The sequence below is a fragment of the Podarcis tiliguerta genome (genome assembly GCF_965153285.1).
Source record: "Podarcis tiliguerta genome assembly, chromosome: 6".
In the NCBI taxonomy this organism is placed as follows: Eukaryota; Metazoa; Chordata; class Lepidosauria; order Squamata; family Lacertidae; genus Podarcis; species Podarcis tiliguerta.
The window spans coordinates 47,457,724-47,477,955 of NC_139539.1; the positions used below are offsets into that span (position 1 = coordinate 47,457,724).

At 42.5% G+C, this 20,232-nt stretch overlaps 1 protein-coding gene across 3 annotated transcripts in view; it reads left to right on the forward strand.

Annotated features, from left to right (window-relative positions):
- Positions 1-3,885: 3,885 nt before the first annotated feature.
- The window catches only part of AHCYL1 (adenosylhomocysteinase like 1), a gene marked incomplete at its 3' end in the record, with an annotated part of 50,684 nt that continues 34,337 nt past the window's right edge, over positions 3,886-20,232 (forward strand). For 2 of the 3 annotated variants that reach the window (XR_014512559.1, XM_083445738.1), the window contains exon 1: positions 3,973-4,208. Coding sequence is in view for 2 of the 3 variants with exons in the window: in XM_083445738.1 (XP_083301864.1) it covers positions 4,098-4,208 (111 nt within the window). Of the gene's footprint in view, positions 4,209-20,232 lie in introns of all 3 variants that reach the window. The other variant, XM_083445737.1, reaches the window with a different exon arrangement.

The following is a 20,232-nucleotide window of genomic DNA, read 5'->3' on the forward strand; positions in this document are numbered from 1 at the left end:
AAAGCACTGGTGCTGTGAATCTTCCATATGTGTAAATAAACCTCATATCACAGAAAATGCTATCCATCTCCAGTGACACTAATTTCAAGAAATCAATCCAAGGTTTTCTGTTGGGATGCTCGGAATCAGAGATTCGGATGCACATAACATACCTGCAAGTCAGGTTGATTCTGAAAAGATTTAAGTGATTGATTCACCCCAGAGAAATAACTCTGTGTAGGAAATCTGTACAACTGAATGACTTTTATTGATGAACATAAATCCCTCTTAACTCAAACTAATGCTAACACAAATGTCTTCAGGATCAGGAGCATAAATGGTACCTGGGCCTTCATGAGACCAAATGCAAAGGCTTCTCGTTGGTTAATAAATCAAAACCTGGAAAGGGTGCCATCCTATCCACTTTTACTGGGAGAAAATTTGAAAAGTCTTAAAGCAGTGAGTGAAGGCACTGAAGAGTAGAACCATGCTCAAGGAAGCTCATGTGTCCATTTCATTTTCAAGACCTGGAATCTAGATGTCTTATTAGGGACCAAGAGGCCTCTGGGAGCATCTGTGGCTTCCAAAGGACCAACACTTGACAGAAACTGTATAGAGAAGTGCAACATTGCCATCTTAAGGTCAGCAATGTAATGTCCAAGGAGATGTTTATCTCAGTATATTGTGATCTGTTTGCTCTTGACTACATCTTCTCTTTCTTCTCAAGACCAGGTGCTTCTGCCCTCAGGGCTGACCCAAAATACTGTGGTACCTCAGGTTGCAACCCTTATAAGGGAGAAAGCCTCAGTGTAAATTGCTTCTGAATAAACATGCATAGGATTGTGGCTGATGACACACAGTGGATGTGCTGGACCAATGTTTTGCCTCAGTAATGGACTGGATGAGAGCCAATAAATTGAAGCTCAATCCAGATAAGACTGAGGTACTGTTAGTGGACAGTTCCCTAGACTTGATGGGAGGTTGCTGCTCTTGATAGGGTTACACTGCCATACCCTCCAACATTTCTCCAATGAAAATAGGGACGTCCCATTCCATAATGATACTTTTACTGTTTATACCCCCCCACATCTTATTGGGTTGCCCCATCCACCCTGGGCAGCTTCCAACATTTATAAAAACATAATAAAATATTAAACATTAAAAAACCCCTTCTTTATACATAATTGCCTTTAGGCGGCTTGGGAGTCGAATAACTCCATACCCTCCAACATTTCTCCAATGCAGATAGGGACATCCAACCATATCCGCAACATTTCTCCAACGAAAATAATAATAATAATAATAATAATAATAATAATAATAATAAATTTTTATTTATACCCCACCCTTCCAAGTTCAGAAAATTGGGCTCAGGGCAGCTAACAACAAATTTAAAACACTTAATTGATGTTACAAAAAAATAGCATAAAATACGGTATAAAATGTGAATAACAATAAAATCAAAAATCAATTTAGGGGGGAAATCCATCCAATAAACATTAGATGATCACCAGGGCTAGCTGCCTAAATTAGTCCTATTTGGGCCAGCAAGGAGACCAGGGGAGAATTAGCTGTGGGATCCCAGAGCGGATAATCTTCATAAAAAGGGGAGGGGGAAGGAAGAAAGGGGAATAAAAGATCAGGCTAAGTTCAAATTGAAAGCCAGGTGGCTGCAGGCCCTGCAGAAGGAAGTTAAATCCTGCATGGCCCCTGGTCTCATGGGACAGAGCATTCCACCAGGTCGGAGCCATCACTGAGAAGGCCCTGGCCCTGGTGAAGGATAATCTAACTTCCTTAGGACCCGGGACCTCTAAACTATGATTATTCATGGACCTTAAGGTCCTCTGGAGAGGCGGTCCCGTAAATACGAGGGCCCTAAGCCACAAAATAGGGGCACCTTAAGGAAAAGCGGGACATTCTGGGATCAAATCAGAAACCAGGACGACTTCTCTAAATCAGGGACATCCCTGGAAAATAGGGACCCTTGGAGGGTCTGCACTCCCTGTGAATGAGTGGGTATGTAGCTTGGGGGTTATTTTAGGTCCTTTGCTGTCGCTTGAGGCTCAGGTGGCCTTGGTGGCATCAGCTTTGGCTGGTGGCCCTGTTGCTACCTGGACAGGGATAGTCTTAACTTCTGTTGCCTATACTCTGGTAACCTCTAAGTTAGATTACTGCAACCCATTATACACGAGGCTGCCTCCAAAGATGATTGGGAAACTTCAGCTGTTGTAGAATTCAGCAGGCAGCTTGAACACACTGTATAATGTGAGTCCTGGCCCGACAGTTCAGGACCACAATACCTCAAGGACCACCTCTCCCTATATGAACCAGCCTGGACCCTACATTCATCATCCAAGGCCCTTCTTTGTGTGACTCCTCCATGAGAGGTCCAGAGGATGGCAACACAAGAATGGGCCTTTTCTGCAGTGGCTCCCCGTCTGCAGAATGTTCTCCCCAGGGAGGTTCGCCTGCCAGCATCATTATATATCTTTAGGGGCCAAGCAAAAACTCTATAAACAGGTCTTTGGCCTTTGACTGTCTGTCGCCTTTTAGAAGTGGGCGGGATGTTTTTAATGGGTTTCTCTTCCCTCTTGGTTGTAATGTATCCATGTGGAGTTTATGTGGGGTCTGTTTGGTTGGTTGTAAGTTACTTTGGGTTGCCCTGGGCAAGAGAAAGCAGCTGACAAATTTAATAAACTATGAATAAATTAATACGTTTAAATAGTGTATGATCACTTTTTGTATGATCCTCATTATTTGTTTTATAGCCTTTAGACCATGAACAAGCATGGGGAAATCAAAGAGAAATGATTAAACTGGAAGAGTCTAAAACATTACATCTGGTCTCATATATGTGTAAGGTGTTGGTGCTGGCGGGAGAGGGAACAGCACCCAAAATCCTGGGAAGGTGAGAGCAGAGTTCTCCTTAGTGAGTCCTTCCAAACGGATCCCTAATGCCCCAGAGCACAGATGCCTTTGACAGATGAGTTCATAAAAAGTGTGGCAACACCTGCACTTGGGAGCTTCCTGCCTAATGAGATCAAGTTGCCGCCTTCATGGTACTCTTCACGTTGCCTGCTAAAAACATTTATGTTTAGAGAAGCCTATGCAGATGCTTAGAAAGTTGAGGTAATTCTAATCTGTATTTTAACTTTTGTATGTTTTAAAGTATGGTTGTGAATTTCCCCTGATTTTATTGTTTGATCTTTTTTGTAAACCACTTTGAACTTTGTTACAATCAAATGGTGTATACATTTAATGAAATAAATACAAATCGTAAATAAAAGTGATAAAATAGAACTGTGTCCTTTCAAAGGCATTGGGGTTGTGCTTGACCAGGAATCAGACTGATGATATGCCTCCGAAAGTGCAAAATTCCCAATGTGACTGTACCAGCTTGAGGGGGAAAATCTGACAGCTCTTCTTGGATGACTTGAAACATCCAACCAGGAGCAGCGCTATTTAATATTTTAAACGCTATTACATTTTAAGTGTTAGTTAATATTTACATTTTTGTAAGTTGCTTTGAGAGTGCTTTTCTTGCTCCGTATAACAACAAATAAATTAATAATACATTACAGTATTAGCAGGGCCAGCCCACCCATAAAACCACTTGAGGCAATTGCCTTAAGCGGCAGGATCCATGAGGCAACAGATCCTTATGTTGATGTTACTTCCCCCCTTGTTCCTAATGTAGATCTCCCCTCACCCCTTTTTGCTGCGGTGGCGAGGGGAATGCCATTTTGGGGTCCAAGATGCCTTGGGCCGGCCCTGCTCTTAGGGAGGCACAATGCGCAAGGACTGGCTGCAATCACCGAAGCTCAGGCTACGACCATTTCGCGGCGCCTTCCGCCAGGTGGCGCTGCAGCTCCCGCAAGCGAGACTCCTCCGCCAGATCCTTGCGCGAAGGCGTCGCGTGCCCGACCTGTGCGTGTGCGAGCGGCTCGTGGGCGACTCCGAGCGTGCGTGGTGACGTGTTGGGCCGCTTGGCCCCGCCCCTTGCTGAAGCGCGGCGGCCGCAGTCTTGGCGGTTGCAGAGGGAGGTCGCGGCGGAGCCGGTGAGAAGCAGCAGCTGCCTTCGGCCTCGGCGCCCGGACGCTTCCGCGCTCGCCCTCACGATGTCTTCTGTGCCGGACGCCGCCGCCGGCGACGAGATGAAGCAGACGAAGGAGATGGAGGACGCCGAGAAGTACTCCTTCATGTCCACGCTCACCAAGGCGCCCAAGAAGGTGCGGGCCGGTGGCCGGAGGAGCGGGGAGCTCGGGGGGCGCTCGCGGGGCGGGGCGGCAGCGACGGGGCTCGGCGCCTCAGGCCCTCCGGCGGGAGAGGGGCCGGGGCTTGAGCCCCCCACCCCTGAAAGTCACGCCCTCTGAGTGGGGAAAAGCCTTTCCTCCCCCTTGACCCCTGACGCGCTTGCAGGTTCAGCGGGCGCTCTGCACATGCCCAGGGGAACTCTTTTCTGCGTCGGCGTTTCTCGTGTCCCGGCGGTGAGAGCTGACCCTGGAAACTGGTTCCGGGGCTTAAGGCATGTAGACGTGACCCCCTCCGGCAGGGAGCGGGGACTGGGCAAGAGGAGGAAATAGGGGGGAAACTCCAGGAGGAGGAGATGTGGAGGAGTCTGGAGCTGTGGTTCAGCTGTGGCAGCTCTGGGCAGCTGTAAGAACTGGGAAAGGAAGGTCCTTTAGGACACGGATCCTCAGCTTGGCAGGCCTGGGCGGTGTTCGTGCGAACACTTTTCTTTGCAGCTGAAAGGCTGGACCGTCTGCCTCGAAGGTCTCTATCCCCATGTCTGCCAGTGGAAAGCATTTCCGTCTAGCAGTCGCAGAGGAGATTGGACTCTGGTTTCCTCCATCCACCTGGCTAGCTAGGAACAGTGTGGAGCCCAGCATGCATATGTGATATCTGACTGCTGTCTGTCAAGACTGCCCCTGGGAACAAGGTGCTATGGATGCTGCGCAAGCTAAAAGTGGCCTGTAGCTTTTTCCATATCATTATGTCTCTCTCTCTCTTTCACAAGTCCTCAGTATATTCTTCCAGTATGTTATCGGTCCTAGCATAGCAGTACAGGCTTAATCCAGGCAGTCTTGTGGGAGCTTCCACAAGAGTTATTGCTTGACTTGTGCGAATGTACCTTCAGCTAGAGGCATGGTGTCTTGTGCTACCTGGAATATGCTCTCAACTTTTTGTTCGTCATTGAGAATGTCAATCCAGAGATCAGAAAACGCCTTCGTGCTATTCCTAAGTGCTGTTTAGTGGGAAGGGCTATTTTTGCTTTGTATTCCTACCTGGTTTAGGATTTTCAAAAACCATCTTCCTCAGTGATTGTAACTGTTAGTAATCATTGCTGTTAGTGGAGCTGTAACTGTGAACTCTTCGGTTATGCATGGGCAGATATAGCCAGAATTCTCGGCTTAGATTTCCTGTGGGAAGTCCTTCTGGGCTGAACATTGCGTTCTCCCTAGCTTTGTGTTGCATGGCTCTGAACTTAAACCTGAATGGAGTATGGCGCAAAAGCTTTTCTTGGGAGAATGGGCATTTTCCTTTTGATGGCTGAACTGAAGCAGAATTAAACTTGTGAAGAAAGTTTATTTCCTTAAACTCACATTTGAAACCTTTTGTGAAACCTTTTGTACAGCCCAACCTTTCAATGACTAGCAGAAACATTTTGGTGCTACCTGGAAGATCAAACTTCATGCTTAGCAGGTGCCCAAGGACCACGCCTATAACATTCCAGTTTGCTCCACTTGAATATAATGCAAAACCATTAGTTCCACCTTAGAAAGTGAAATTTGAGAAACTAGAGATGTTATTCCTTTTGGCTTTGGCAAATTCTGAGTTACAAAATAATCACAAGTGTGTTAATAAAAATATACATACATACTTATTTTGCTGTGCCCATGAACTCCAGCAGGAAGCATTCCTGTCCTCCAAAATCAACTGTCAGAAAAGGGATATGGTCACCTATTCCAGACACACATCATCTCTGATAATGTTTCTGTAATTTGTGTGGAGTTGGTGGTTGGGGTACCTATCAGGACTGTTTCTGTGACCTTGTATTTTTGATGATCCAAACATGGATGGAGAACTGCATATATTAGGTTGGCAGAGGGAGGACGACCTCAGGTGGCAGATGCTGGGGGGATGGTGTCAGCAGCCCTCCAGTTGTACCCTTTTGTTGGAGGACAAAGCTGTAGGTGCCACATGAACTTAACTATACCTTCTAAACTAACCTGCTATTCTCTGCTGTGGTGGATGATGCTGTCCTGTCCCTAGCCAGTCTGTTCAGTGTCTGTACATGAAATGAGGCTGGGGCAGGGGCCTTGCCCTTAAGGTAACTTGGGCCAGCCCTGGACACACGCTCCCTCTGATCTGAGATCTCAGATTATGGAAAAGACATCCAAACCTACCTCATGAGTGTTCCCCCATTAAAAAGTGCTGTGAAGGGGTTGGCATCAATGCTATACTAGGCATGGCCAAACTTGGCCCTCTAGATGTTTTGGGACTACAATTCCCATCATCCCTGACCACTGGTCCTGTTAGCTAGGGATGATGGGAGTTGTAGTCCCAAAACATCTAGAGGGCCAAGTTTGGCCATGCCTGCATAAACGTTCTTTATCCAGATATAGTTATGACATTGGTATACACTATTACAGCCAGTTTGCTTATTTGAGTGTATTTAGTACTGCATTGTATTGTATTTAGTTGTATATGTGTGGCCTCAATATCCCATTGAAGTATAACGTGCTATGTTGTTGGTTCAAGTGGTTTAGAAGAACACTGCAGGGAAAGAAGTTCTCAAATTTCTGGTTGCAAATAGTTGCTCTTTAAAGTTGCTTTAACTTTAAGCCTGTATTTCCTAATGTCGTCATTTATGCTACTTATATGGGTCTCAAGAACAGTTTGATTGAAATATTGCTTAGAGAAATATAGAATGTGCAGCTAATGTCTGAGACTCATAAATCAGAAAAGACCGTTAAATCTTGGTTGATCTGGACATAAATTAATGTTTTCAGCTACCGTTTATTCAAATCTTATCCGATATGTAATGTTAATAGTGGAGTTCCTGTTACACAGTTTCCTTATCAATGTTTTTAAATGTAACAGAAAGGAGGTTTAATTGGATCTGTGAATTTCTTTGCCCTCATCTATTCCCAGAACCTTGTCTGTTTATTTAAGAAGGTGTACATAAGGTATCTTTTTATGTTTAAGCATAGTTTATTTATTTGCCATTTCCCCACTGTAAACATATGCCCAAAGTGGTCTGCAATTTGAAAACAGTTTATTAGAAAACATATCAGGAAAACTAAAAGCAGTTAATTAACCTGATAAGTTAGTGTTGCAGTAGAATAGTCTAGACTTAATTTTGATATTGCCCTGTATATATGTATTTACAGGCTAGTAATAATAGGACTAACCAGTGCTAGTAGTTATAGTCTTGCTGCCCTCCCAAGGGCAGCAGCCTGGCCTAAATATGGTTCAGAGTGGGAGGGGCTGTGTTCCCCCCACCCCCACCAAATGGTTCAAAGTCAGCTTGGCCACCTCTCCTCCAGAGGACTCTGGCATCAGTAAAAGGGACTTACTGGGAGAGTATCAGTGATGTAACCCCTCTTGCCAAGCCTTCCAGGTGTTCCAGTTGCTAGCATTGCTCCTACTGTGATTGTTGTGACTATTGTGTCACCTAATTTGTGTCGATTGGCATCAGGATGGATTATTGCCCATACACTGTTAGCCTGCCCAGAGGATCAGTGATGACTACAGCTAGGATGTCGGATTGGTGGTATGGATGGCCCTTTCTTTATTTTCAAAAGACTCATTTAAGGGGGTTTGTCCATGTTCAGGGAATGGCCGTTTCGTGGGTGTAATGCTCTGTAGTAGGCAAGAGTTTTTGCTTCTGACTCCTTTGAACTCTGCTTTTACGAATTTAAATGAGTGAAAACTAGTGCTCAAATTATATTTTGCTTTTCATAAAATAAATAAGCCAAGACTTACGGGTGCAGGCCACTTTAACTGCCAAGGGTGTAATTGAGAAGACTTGTTTAGCCAATGGGCTAAGGCACACTTTTTATATCACAGCAGTTAGAATGCTAATAGTATAGTGCTGCAGCTTTACCATAGTACAGCTTGAGTTCCTACATACAGACTGAGGAGATAGGGTAATATCTTAGTCACTATAAGTCTACAGCAGAGTACAACAACACCCCCACCCCCATTAAAAGAGAGTTCCTGGGTTGCTATGGATGCCGCAAAGCTCCCTCATGGCTGCTTTGATAGATTCAAGAAGAATATGTTCTTGCATTTCTTTCTATCTCTTCTCTCCATCTTCCTAACAGCTGGTCAAAGAAAGTAGAAGGTCAAGCATATTTTGCTCTTCCACCCATACCAAATATAGGATTGTTTCCTTTCATTGTACTGTCATATTCTAGCACTCCTATATAATCCATTAAAATGCTTCAAGCTGTGGCCTATTCCCCCGCCTCAAAGCTCTTACCACCACAGTGCTAAAATCTCCCCTTGAGTCTTTGTACATTCATATCATGAATAACTCCTTCTTCAGATATTTACAAGTGGCTCATAGATCTTCTTAGTTGCATCAATATTAATCAATCCCTCTATGCAAAATTGTGTTTCATTGTTTGCTTTTTTTAAAAAAAAACAACCTTACCATCGTCAGCCTGGATAGCTCAGTTGGTTAGAGCATGGTGCTGATAAAGCCAAGGTTGCAAGTTTGATCTCTGTATGGGACATCTGCATATTCCTTCATTGCAGGGGGTTGGACTAGATGATCCTCAGGGTCTCTTCCATCTCTACAACTCTGTGATTAGGACACAGGGTTGTGTTTTACTGTCTTACTCAGAGTAGACCCATTGAAGTTAATAAACCTAAGTTAGTCATGTCCATTAATTTAAGTAGGTCTAGCGTTGAATACTAATCACAGCTAAAAAAATATGTTAATAGCATGTAATAAAAGAAAACAAAGAGAGGTTAGGAGTTATAAAACAGAGATTAACGTTCAAAAACAGCTTTAAGTTTTAGTCACTACTTGGATTTCCACCCCCCCCCCCAAGAATCGTGCCACTCATGTAGGTAGCAGACTGAGGCAAGTGGAGTCATGTACTCCCACTCTACAGAATCCCTTCCAGTGACAACATATTAACAAGTATAAAAAAGTGTTACTCTTCCTCTCTGCCTACTTCTTTTTTGTGCTTCTCAGCAATCAGTATTTCTGCTTCTCAGCTTCATTGCTCATTGTAGCTCCCTCCAGTACGTTCCTTATGCTTACATATACACATTGGACTGACACTTTCCGTAGTGATGTGTTTTTTTTCTGCTTTACAATTGTATACTGTCAATTTTGTAAATATACTTTTGGGTTTCAGAATCTTAGGTGAAGAATTTTAGCAGCAAGATTGCTATAGGCACAAAGATGGAAAGATACAGCCCTACCTACTATAAATGAATGGTTGATAAAATTATTGGACTTAACTGAGATGGCAAAATTAATGTGTTTAATTAGAGAAAAATCATTATTGACGTTTATTAAGGATTGGAAACTTCTTATGGACTTTTTGCATGCAAGAGAAAATGAACTTATAATATCTGGATCTGAAAATTGGAAAAATTAGCTAATAGAAAATAGACTAGGTAAAGGGACCCCTGATATTATATTGATATTAAGATATTAATAAAAAAAGAATTTTATATGCCGGTTAATTTATCCTAAATGGTATTTCTCTAGTGCTATATGTGCACTACAACTGCAACAGAAAACTCAAACTGTTTTTCTTATTTTTCTTAAACGAACAATAAGAAATTAGAAAATGTACAGTTTGCTGTGCTGAATAATCAGGAATCAGAATGTGACAATGCATATTTGTATATTTCCCTGTTCCTTCCTATTTTTCTAGCATATGTTCCATACATGATTTGTCAAAGTCACAATTCTGCAGAAATATTGCAGTTTGAATAAATTGCATGTATTTTGCATAAATTTACAGAATTCAAGCTCCGATGTCTTCTCCACATTAATACAGAACATGGATATATTTTGTATAACACAGTCCACTTAACATAAGAATCTCTTTCCTTTTTCCTTCCCTGCATGAATGGATATGAAAAATCACTTTTCAAATCTGCATATGCCATCTTGAGAAACAGATAAATTTCCTCTTAACATGCAATCAACTTCTCCAGTTTTCATTGGTTCTTGACCAATAGCTTATTTATATCTTGACTAGAAACAATATTCTCAGCCAAATTGCTTGGGAAACGATTTCCCCCCTGCCTTAGTTTGGCCAAACCCTATACAGTGGTACCTCAGGTTAAGAACTTAATTCATTCTTAACCTGAAACTGTTCTTAACTTGAGGTACCACTTTAGCTAATGGGGCCTCCCGCTGCCGCTGTGCCACTGCCGCACAATTTCTGTTCTCATCCTGTAGCAAAGTTCTTAACCTGAGGTACTATTTCTGGGTTGGCAGAGTCTGTAACCTGAAGCGTCTGTAACTTGAGATACCACTGTATGCCCATTGTTTCCCAATCCTACATTGCCTTTCTTTTCTTTTTTTAAAATTCTTTTTATTAATTTTCAGTAACCAAACCAAAAAACAACAACGAATAAACACACCAAAGAAAATCCTACATTGTCTTTCAATTATATCTAAGAAGTAGCTGTGCTAGTGTTGCCCATGAGATTGTTGCTCACCACCACATTGATTTCTGACTATTCATTTTCATTTTTGTTATGCATAGAAATTGTTGCCCAGAACGTCTTTCAGTGTGTATGGGTCTCTAGTTTTCCTGCTCCTAATCTCTCAGCACATTTTTTGTGTGTGTTCAACGTTGTTTGGTTCTAAGCAGTGCTTTTTTTTCCTTTAAAAAATGTTTGGGGGTACTCTCATCTTGACTCAAGAAAAACCACCATTTTATAGTTCAAATTGGGAAAAATAAATACAGTGAATGGACAAAAGTACAACGATTCACAAAATGTTTAGGGGTATGCGTCCCCCCAGAAAAAAAGCACTGGTTCTGTGTCTTTCAGAATTGGCCAAAAGCTGCTGCTGACAGGGTTGTTCATCCTAGAAGATAGCTAGGCAACCTTTAGAAGTAGCATTGTAGAATACAGTGGTACCTTGGTTACAAACACTTCAGGTTACAAACTCCACTAGCCCGGAAGTAGTACCTCAGGTTGAGAACTTTGCCCCAGGATAAGAATGGAAATTGCGCACCAGCGGCAGCAGGAGGCCCCATTAGTGAAAGCGCGTCTCGGGATAAGAACGGTTTCGGGTTAAGAACAAATTAAGTTCATAACCCGAGGTACCACTGTACATGGTACTTGCTTGCCACTTAGTGCTAAAATGTTTGTAGTAATGCAAATAGCTGTTAGAAAGGGAAAGACCTACTATGCTCCCCTTTCAACTTCCTGATAGCGCACCCTGACATACGGTAGATAATCCAAGGAGTTCTACAGGTGGACAGATGTGCAGACTTAAAATGGACTTACTAGAACTTGAGTTGATAGTCATTCAACATCCCTTAATAGGAGAAAGTTTTCAGATTCAGATTCTTTGGAGCAACTCAGATGGGTTTCCCAAGAGTCTCATTATAATAAGTGCTTCAGTTGTTGATGAAATGATCAGCTCTAGAAATTCTCAAGTTTGCATATCTTTGTTGTTGTGTGTCCTCATAGCAACAATGGAGATGTGATTATTTTGCCGGTTGTGAAGTCTGTGAAAGACATACTGGGGGATGCTGAAGGGCTGTAGATTTTGAAACAGCCTTATAAATTTCTCTCTCTCCCCCCCCCCCAATTTTGCATTATAGAGTAGGTTCTAATGCTTCCTTTGGGCTTATGATAATCATTTTTGGGGGTTCCAGTTTGTGTAAACTTAAGGATCTTTTCCTGATTTATTCTGAATATTGCTATGGTAACCGCCTCACAGAGTGTGGTTGGAACGTATCAATCTTGTTTATGCATATAGAAACTCTAGTTGTAAATTATTTGTGATCTATTCAGTAACCATACAGGAACAGGACAACAAAAAAATAGACCACTAGGTGTTCTTGGGATCCAGTCGCTCAAAATAGTTTTGTCTGATTTGAGAGACCCCCTTACACTGGCAGTGTACTCCTCAGGTGGAGAATCTATTGTAAGCTTTAAGAATATCACTTTTTTCCATTCCAGGTGAGAAATGTGTGGCATAAATGACTGATGCAGATGTGTGAGTAGAAGGGCTTGTAAAATATAGTAGTTGTAGTCATAGTAGTAGTAGTGTTGCTGTTATAGGTTAGCAATTTTGCAGTTATTTCCAAGGCTGCTTTCATTGAATGAATTTTTAAGAAGTTATATTTCAATTACTTGATTGAATTTTTGCTGATGCCTCATAAGGTGCTGAACTTCTTCTAAAGTCATTGCATATTATGTACCAAAAGTACTAGTTTATGTTTGAATCCATTAGTTCTTGGGGACATAGCAGCCTTCCGGGCTTACCAGCACTGAACTTGCTATCTTTGGCTGCCCTTTGTGCTGTTCCATTGTGAAGTTTCCTCAACCAGAGGCCAAGTAAAGTAGCTTTAAATGTTTGTTTTAGTGAAACACTGAAAGGTTCGTCTGTAGTCTTGTAGCACAACTTAAAAACCTTTTCCTTAGGATGTACGCAGTTCAGCATGCTACTCAAAACTGTCCCTGATGGTGACAACATGAAAGTGATTTTGAAGGAATGGCAGCGCAAGGTTGACTTGTGGTCATACAACTTGCTTAAAACGTTAGCCAATCCTTTTTTAAAAAGAATCTAGTGAGCAGCTTTTTAGAAAGGACATTTCCTGTTGACATGGTTCAAGTCTTAGAGCTCAGGAACTGCCTTTTCCCTTTCATAGTGAGCTAGCTGAACTATATTATGTGTTGTGATCAATACTGTGCCCTTGGTAACAGGCTTATTGCTGCTGCAGAATCTGTTCACTTTAGGCTTGTAACGGGGTGGGGTGGGGGTGGGAATCAACTAGCTGGCCATGGATTGGGTATTCTAATCAAGTTGGAAGCATGGTGGTGTATGCTGAGAATCCAGGCGTGAGGGTGGGACAGGGTGCTCTATTTCTGCATACAGGTGGATGATCTCGAGCTAAATATCTGGTACCATTGCTCTCCTGGCACTAGAGGTGGGAGGGCTGTCATTCATAGATATCAGAACTAGAGCATGGGAGTTTGCTGTTAGAAATGGGCAGAATCAGACTTATTGTTGAATCAGTGGGAATTCCTTCTTCACCTTCTTGCAAAATTCTTTATGTAATTTGAACCTGTATTCTGGAAGCTTTCACCTTCAGCCATTCATCCCACATACACAAGAATCCTGGTCAGAATTTTGTGCATTCTTTTCCAGCCCCACAGGGAGAGGATTAATTTGGATCCAGGCAAGCTCTAAATAAGAGGGTATTGCCAATTCTTATTAAAGTTGGATTGAATGACTGTATACATAACAAAGCATGACCTTCCTCTGTCTCGATGAAGCTAATTCTCCTGTGTTCTCATTGCTGCAGCTGTGTGGGCTGAATATTGCATTTTGCAATTAAGCTAGGGCATGATTGAAAATACTTTATAGCCTGTATGAGACCAACCAAAAATGCATTTTAGGGATTGCCACCCTTAATACAACAGAGACAGGACAACCACCTCTCATTAACAGTTTAGCACCCTTTGGAAAAGAAGTGCCAAAAATCACCAAAAGGAGGAGGGAAGCGTCTCACAATGGTGAAAATGTTTGCAAAATCTGCCTCCATTTCAGTTCTCCTCTACTTTCAAACGTTTTGACTCTTCCATTTTTGGATTGAGCACAGCTGCTTGTGTCATCCAAAACCAACAAATGGTGGTTTAGAAGATCACAGAACATCGCTTCTGTCATTTTTATTTGGATTTGTTCATGAGGTCCATAACTTTTAGTATATGCTGAAAGGGGTAAGTTCCTCCAGTGTGCAGGAGTTGTGATCTTTTCAACAATAAAGGATGTTTTGCTTTGTGTTTGGTGCTCACCGAGTTTTTCTTAAACCTTGTTACCTGCTTTACAACCTGTGGCTGAATATGTAACCTCCATTAAGATCTTTGCCAAGAAACAGCTTTATCTTTTCCCCATTTTAAAAGCAATTAGCTGGTTTTTATTTAAGACCTTGGGGTAATTGCTGTCCATGCATCAGTACACTTAATATTAGTATGTTAATTTATAATGTGGCCCAAGGGTTGGATATGCTGGAAATAATGGCAGTCTGGACTCTTCCAGTTGCTGCCCTTGGGTAATCAATTAGTATGCACCTTTATTGTGTCCAAATGTATTTTGTGTTTGGCGCAAAATGACATGGCTGCCACTGCACCTTTAGAACAACCAAACTACCTTCCTACCCACCCGCCCTGTGTCAAACACTGTCATTATCAGTGTCCCATTCCTAAACTTGTTCCTTTTTGATATTGCCCCTGCTTTTAAATGATGCTAGGCCAATAAGAGAGAGCAAAATCATTGGCATGGATGGGAAATCATGACCTCCCCTTTTTTCTTGCAGGTACTGCAAAATGAACTATTATTAATATTAATTTCATTTCTATGCTTCTTTATATTGTTAAGGAAAAACCCCTCAAATGTAACTATTGATGTGTAAACTTTACTCTCAAAAGGGAAGGGGGTTATTTGGAACTCTGCTAAGTAAGTAGTCTGAGGAACTGAACATATAATTTCATGTTGAAACTCTGCAACTGACACATCAAGATAGCTTAAATTCATCTGATGTTTAAGTTGACTAAGCTAGTGGTGCCATGTACCAAGCGTGATGGGGTAGCTCCCATTGCTCTGTCGCAGCTCCTGCCAACCTAGTAGTTCGAAAGCATACCAGCACGAGTAGATAGCTACATACCATTGCGGGGGGAAGGTAAAAGGTGTTTCTATGCTCTCTGGCTTCCGTCACGCCAGAAGCAGTTTAGTCATGCTGGCCACATAACCTGGAAATCTGTCTGTTTGACAAACGCTGGCTCCCTGAACTGATTTGAGTGCCACACCCCACAGTCTTAAGTTTGACTGGACTTAACTGAACTGTCCAGAGGTCCATATATATCTCATATATATATATATATATATATATATATATATATGCAGGTTTTGGTGTCCTCGGGTGTCTTCCCGTGTAAAAGTTGGGGTGTCTAGGCGACGTTTCGACGAGGTCTCACTCGTCATCTTCAGGCTGGTGCTTTCGGCTTCTTGTTACTGGAACAGAGCAGGATCTCAGTGTTTGAGTTCCTATAAATACTGTTGAGGAGGTGTGGTGTATAGCCTCCAATGTTCTGGGCAGAGAGGAGGTTCCCAGGCTAGTGTGCCTTTTCTTCTTTTGTTCCTTAATTACTTGAGGGATATCTTGAGTGATTTCTTGAGTGATTTCCTGAATCCCACTTAGGTGGGTCATTAGGTGTGGATTAGTTGCTAAAGCCTTCGTGTCTTGAACTCTTGAACTTTGTGAAGAGTTTTTCTGAGAAGATGGCTGTACTGCACTTGGTTGTGCTCTGGCTTGGCTTCGTGTATAGGGGCGAGCTGTGGTTTTGTGGCCTGTGCCAGCCAGATCTGTGTAGGGATTGCAGGGGGGTGCAGCATCCGGAGGTGCCACCCTGGTTTGGCTACTGGATGGTGTCTGTAATTTATCTGTGGAGAGGGTCTGGGTTTGGGTCTGGTGTGGTTGATTGGTGATGGCGTTCTGTGTGCCTCTGGATCTGGTGTCAGATTTTGTGGGGAGGGCTAATTTCCAGATGTCTGGCAAGCGGGATGTGTCGTCACGCTTGTTCATGTTGTGAGGGTGTTTCTCTATCTCGATGGCTTCCATGATTATTCTCTTGTGGTGATGTTCCATGTTAAAGAGCAATTTGGAATCTGCAAAATTAATTTCGTGTCCTGTTTCTTTCATGTGTTGGAAAAGAGAGGAAGTTTTTGGCTTGACAGCCATTCAAAACAAATACAATCCCCCCGAATACATCTTGGACCTGACCAACCACTGCCTAACCAACACGTACTTCATCCACAATGGACAAAGATACAAACAGATAGAAGGAGCACCTATGGGATCACCCCTCTCACCGGTCATCGCTAACCTGTACATGGAACACTTTGAAACCAATGCTTTAGACAAGTCAGAACACAAACCCAAACTTTGGCTCAGATATGTTGACGACACCTTTGTAATTTGGCCACACGGGAAGGAAAAACTGGATAGCTTCCTCACACATCTCAACAGCCTACACCCCAAAATACAATTCACTATGGAAATAGAAGCCAACAACCAACTTCCCTTCCTTGACGTCCTAATCTACAAAAAACCTGATGGCTCCCTAGGACACACTATCTACCGGAAAAAAACACACACCAACCGCTACTTACATGCACAATCACACCACCACCCTGCACAAATAAACTCCGTAGCCAAGACTCTCATCTCCAGAACCAAACGCCTGGCTGACGAAGACCACTTGACAACTGAGTTACAGAATCTCTCAAATGTGTTAATTGCCAATGGATACCAGCAAAACAGGGTTACGAAGCTAATCCAAAAAGAAACACCCCCCAAAAACCAAGACACAGAAGAAAACATTGGCATAGCCCTCCTTCCTTATATCAAGGGCACTACAGATAAAATTAGCAAAATCCTCCATAAACACAATATCAAAACAGCCTTTTGCACCAACCAAAAAATAGCCAATATCCTCAGAAACCCCAAGGATAAAATTCAGTTGGAAAACCAAGGGGTCTATGAAATACCCTGCAAAGTCTGCCCAGCCACGTACATTGGACAAACAAACAGACGAATAAATGCACGTATCGCAGAACACAAGAATGCCGTCAAAAAAGAAGAAAAAACTTCCTCTCTTTTCCAACACATGAAAGAAACAGGACACGAAATTAATTTTGCAGATTCCAAATTGCTCTTTAACATGGAACATCACCACAAGAGAATAATCATGGAAGCCATCGAGATAGAGAAACACCCTCACAACATGAACAAGCGTGACGACACATCCCGCTTGCCAGACATCTGGAAATTAGCCCTCCCCACAAAATCTGACACCAGATCCAGAGGCACACAGAACGCCATCACCAATCAACCACACCAGACCCAAACCCAGACCCTCTCCACAGATAAATTACAGACACCATCCAGTAGCCAAACCAGGGTGGCACCTCCGGATGCTGCACCCCCCTGCAATCCCTACACAGATCTGGCTGGCACAGGCCACAAAACCACAGCTCGCCCCTATACACGAAGCCAAGCCAGAGCACAACCAAGTGCAGTACAGCCATCTTCTCAGAAAAACTCTTCACAAAGTTCAAGAGTTCAAGACACGAAGGCTTTAGCAACTAATCCACACCTAATGACCCACCTAAGTGGGATTCAGGAAATCACTCAAGAAATCACTCAAGATATCCCTCAAGTAATTAAGGAACAAAAGAAGAAAAGGCACACTAGCCTGGGAACCTCCTCTCTGCCCAGAACATTGGAGGCTATACACCACACCTCCTCAACAGTATTTATAGGAACTCAAACACTGAGATCCTGCTCTGTTCCAGTAACAAGAAGCCGAAAGCACCAGCCTGAAGATGACGAGTGAGACCTCGTCGAAACGTCGCCTAGACACCCCAACTTTTACACGGGAAGACACCCGAGGACACCAAAACCTGCATTCCTGTACCCGTGAAAATCTACGAAAGCAAATACATACATATATATACACATAATTTATACCCTGCCCTCCACGGCCAGGGCTGGGCTCAGGGCGGCTAATACCAAATATGAATTACAATAAAACGTGATAGAAAAACAAACAAACCAACAAACAAACGGGAACAACCAAAAAATGAACTGTCACGGATAGGAGAATACCACAGTGAATTCATTCAAGGCCTTGAAAACTCCAGTTCTGGATTCTGCAGTCTTTCTGTTCCTAAGTGCTTCCCTTTTATAGGTAGCCTTTGGCATTTTTTTAAAAAAAGTGGGAGTTAATGAGTTGCAGAAACGATTCACCTTTGCCCAGCAGTATTTGTAAGGCTATAATGTTCAGCTGCTGGACATGGGCAAATCAGCTTCTAAGTAGCCCTGCTAGAATTCTTGGCTGAAACTTATCAGTATTCTACCCTAATAAATTGCTGGTGTATTAACACAGTAACAGCACTGAAAGAATAAATGCAGCAACAGGAATTACTACTCCCATAGCAACTGTGCAACTCCCCCACTAATCATTACATTATCCTCTAGCGGCTCCCCTAGTAATCACATACAGAGCATGAGTCTTCTTCATGCTGCAGCACTGAAATTGCATTGCTGCCAATACTTTGCTTCCATTTTCAAGGGCCTGGACAAATCAAGGTTATAAGAATAGGGAGCAGCAGCCATTCTCTTTGTTGTATTTGGGCCGGACACTGTAATATTTGGGATAGAATTTCTGCATAAGGGAGATCTAAAATTCTCTCCCCCCCCCCCCTTCCAACCCCTGATACTTTCAAAGAGCTTCTCTGCTAGACAATCAGCTTTTGTGAAGCTCTTGAAGGTAACTTTTCCCATCTTCTCCCCATTGCATGACAAATATCCCCTCTCCCAGCACCATTTTGCTTATAGCCTAATGCAAGCATAGGCAGAGTAGGCCCTCCAGATGTTTTGGGACTACAACTCCTATCATCCATAGATAACAGGACCAGTGGTCAGGGATGATGGGAGTGGTAGTCCCAAAACATCTGGAGGGCCGAGTTTGCCTATGCCTGGCCTAATGTGTCTAAGCAGCCAGGAACATGTAATAGTTCTTTGTTTTAGAAATTTTGTATCTTGGGAAACTTTATAGGTTCAAAATGGTACAAATGTGGTTATAAGATGATATAGCCATCCGTTTTCTCCATGTTTCTTTCAAAGTAGAATCATGCCTTACCAGAAGTTTCTCTTTAAGCCACACAAGGAATTCTTCAGAAGTAGGTGTTTAACTGCTGCCCTAAAGCAAGACTGTTCTGTGTCATCTGTGGACCTCCCTTTGTAAATGTGTGGGGTTGTACCATTTGTCAGTACTAACTGGGATTTTTGGTGGGTTCTCTTTTGATAATAGGCAATCCAAGGCTGTTTAAAGATAGTAACTTCAAAGACTTGATGTTGCTATCATTGCCCATAGCGCGCGCGCACACACACACACACACACACACATTATTTCTGGTCAAACATGTTTTGCAGGTTTTTGAAGTGCTTCAAGAAATACTTTGAAAGAGCCAAAATTGGCTCTGAGCACCATGATCAGTACTGCCACAATAATAATATTAAAATATTTTTTATAATGCAGTCCCCCAGTTTCCCTCTCCACCTCATTTAAGAACGCTTTTTCCCTGTAAAACTTAATTAGGGGTGGATATTTTTAGACCAGAAGCTGCTTCTGATGCCGTCTGGTCAATTTCACAAGTCATTGACTAGTACAGGGCTCAAGTAAGTGACTGGAATTAGAAATTGGGGGCAGGCATTCTCTTTCTCCTTCCTCTCCAACTTCCATTATTGCAATTGCTGAACAAGGCTTGGGTTACAGTAATAGTAAAGGGGAGATTTACACCCATTGCTCTATAGAAAAGTATCACAATGCAGCCTAAAATATGTGGCCTAAGCTAACTCCTGTCAGTCATCTCCAATTTGACCCTGGGGGATAATGCCCTGCAGTTCCAGGATGTCAGAGGAGCTTTCATGCTTTTGTATGACTGACACAAGCAGAACTGATGCATTTCCCCCCTCTCTCTTAAATCTGCTTTTTATTAAATATGACAACTTGCTTCCAAAGATAAATGAATTAAAACAACTAACATCCCAAAGTCTCTAAACTTACAAATGTTGCAGGAGCTTACAAGGAAACAGGTCTAGGCTCCTAAGAGGAAATTCTGCTGAGATAATGATTCTTTTCTATGGGGTAACCAATCTTTACTGATGGCAATAGTCATTCAAAGTTGTTTGGGTCTGCAGCCTAAATTGTAGTAGTAAGGATCACATTAAAAAAAAAATCTCTGGTTAGAAAGACTGTGTGAAAAGTACTTACGGTATTTTATTTGTACTTAAAAAAAAAATATACTGCTAGATTGTAGTAAAATCTCTAAGCAGTTTATAAGAAATAGTAAAATCATCAATTGTTGTTGTTATTTAGTCATTTAGTCATGTCCAACTCTTTGTGACCCCATGGACCAGAGCACGCCAGGCACTCCTGTCTTCCACTGCCTCCTGCAGTTTGGTC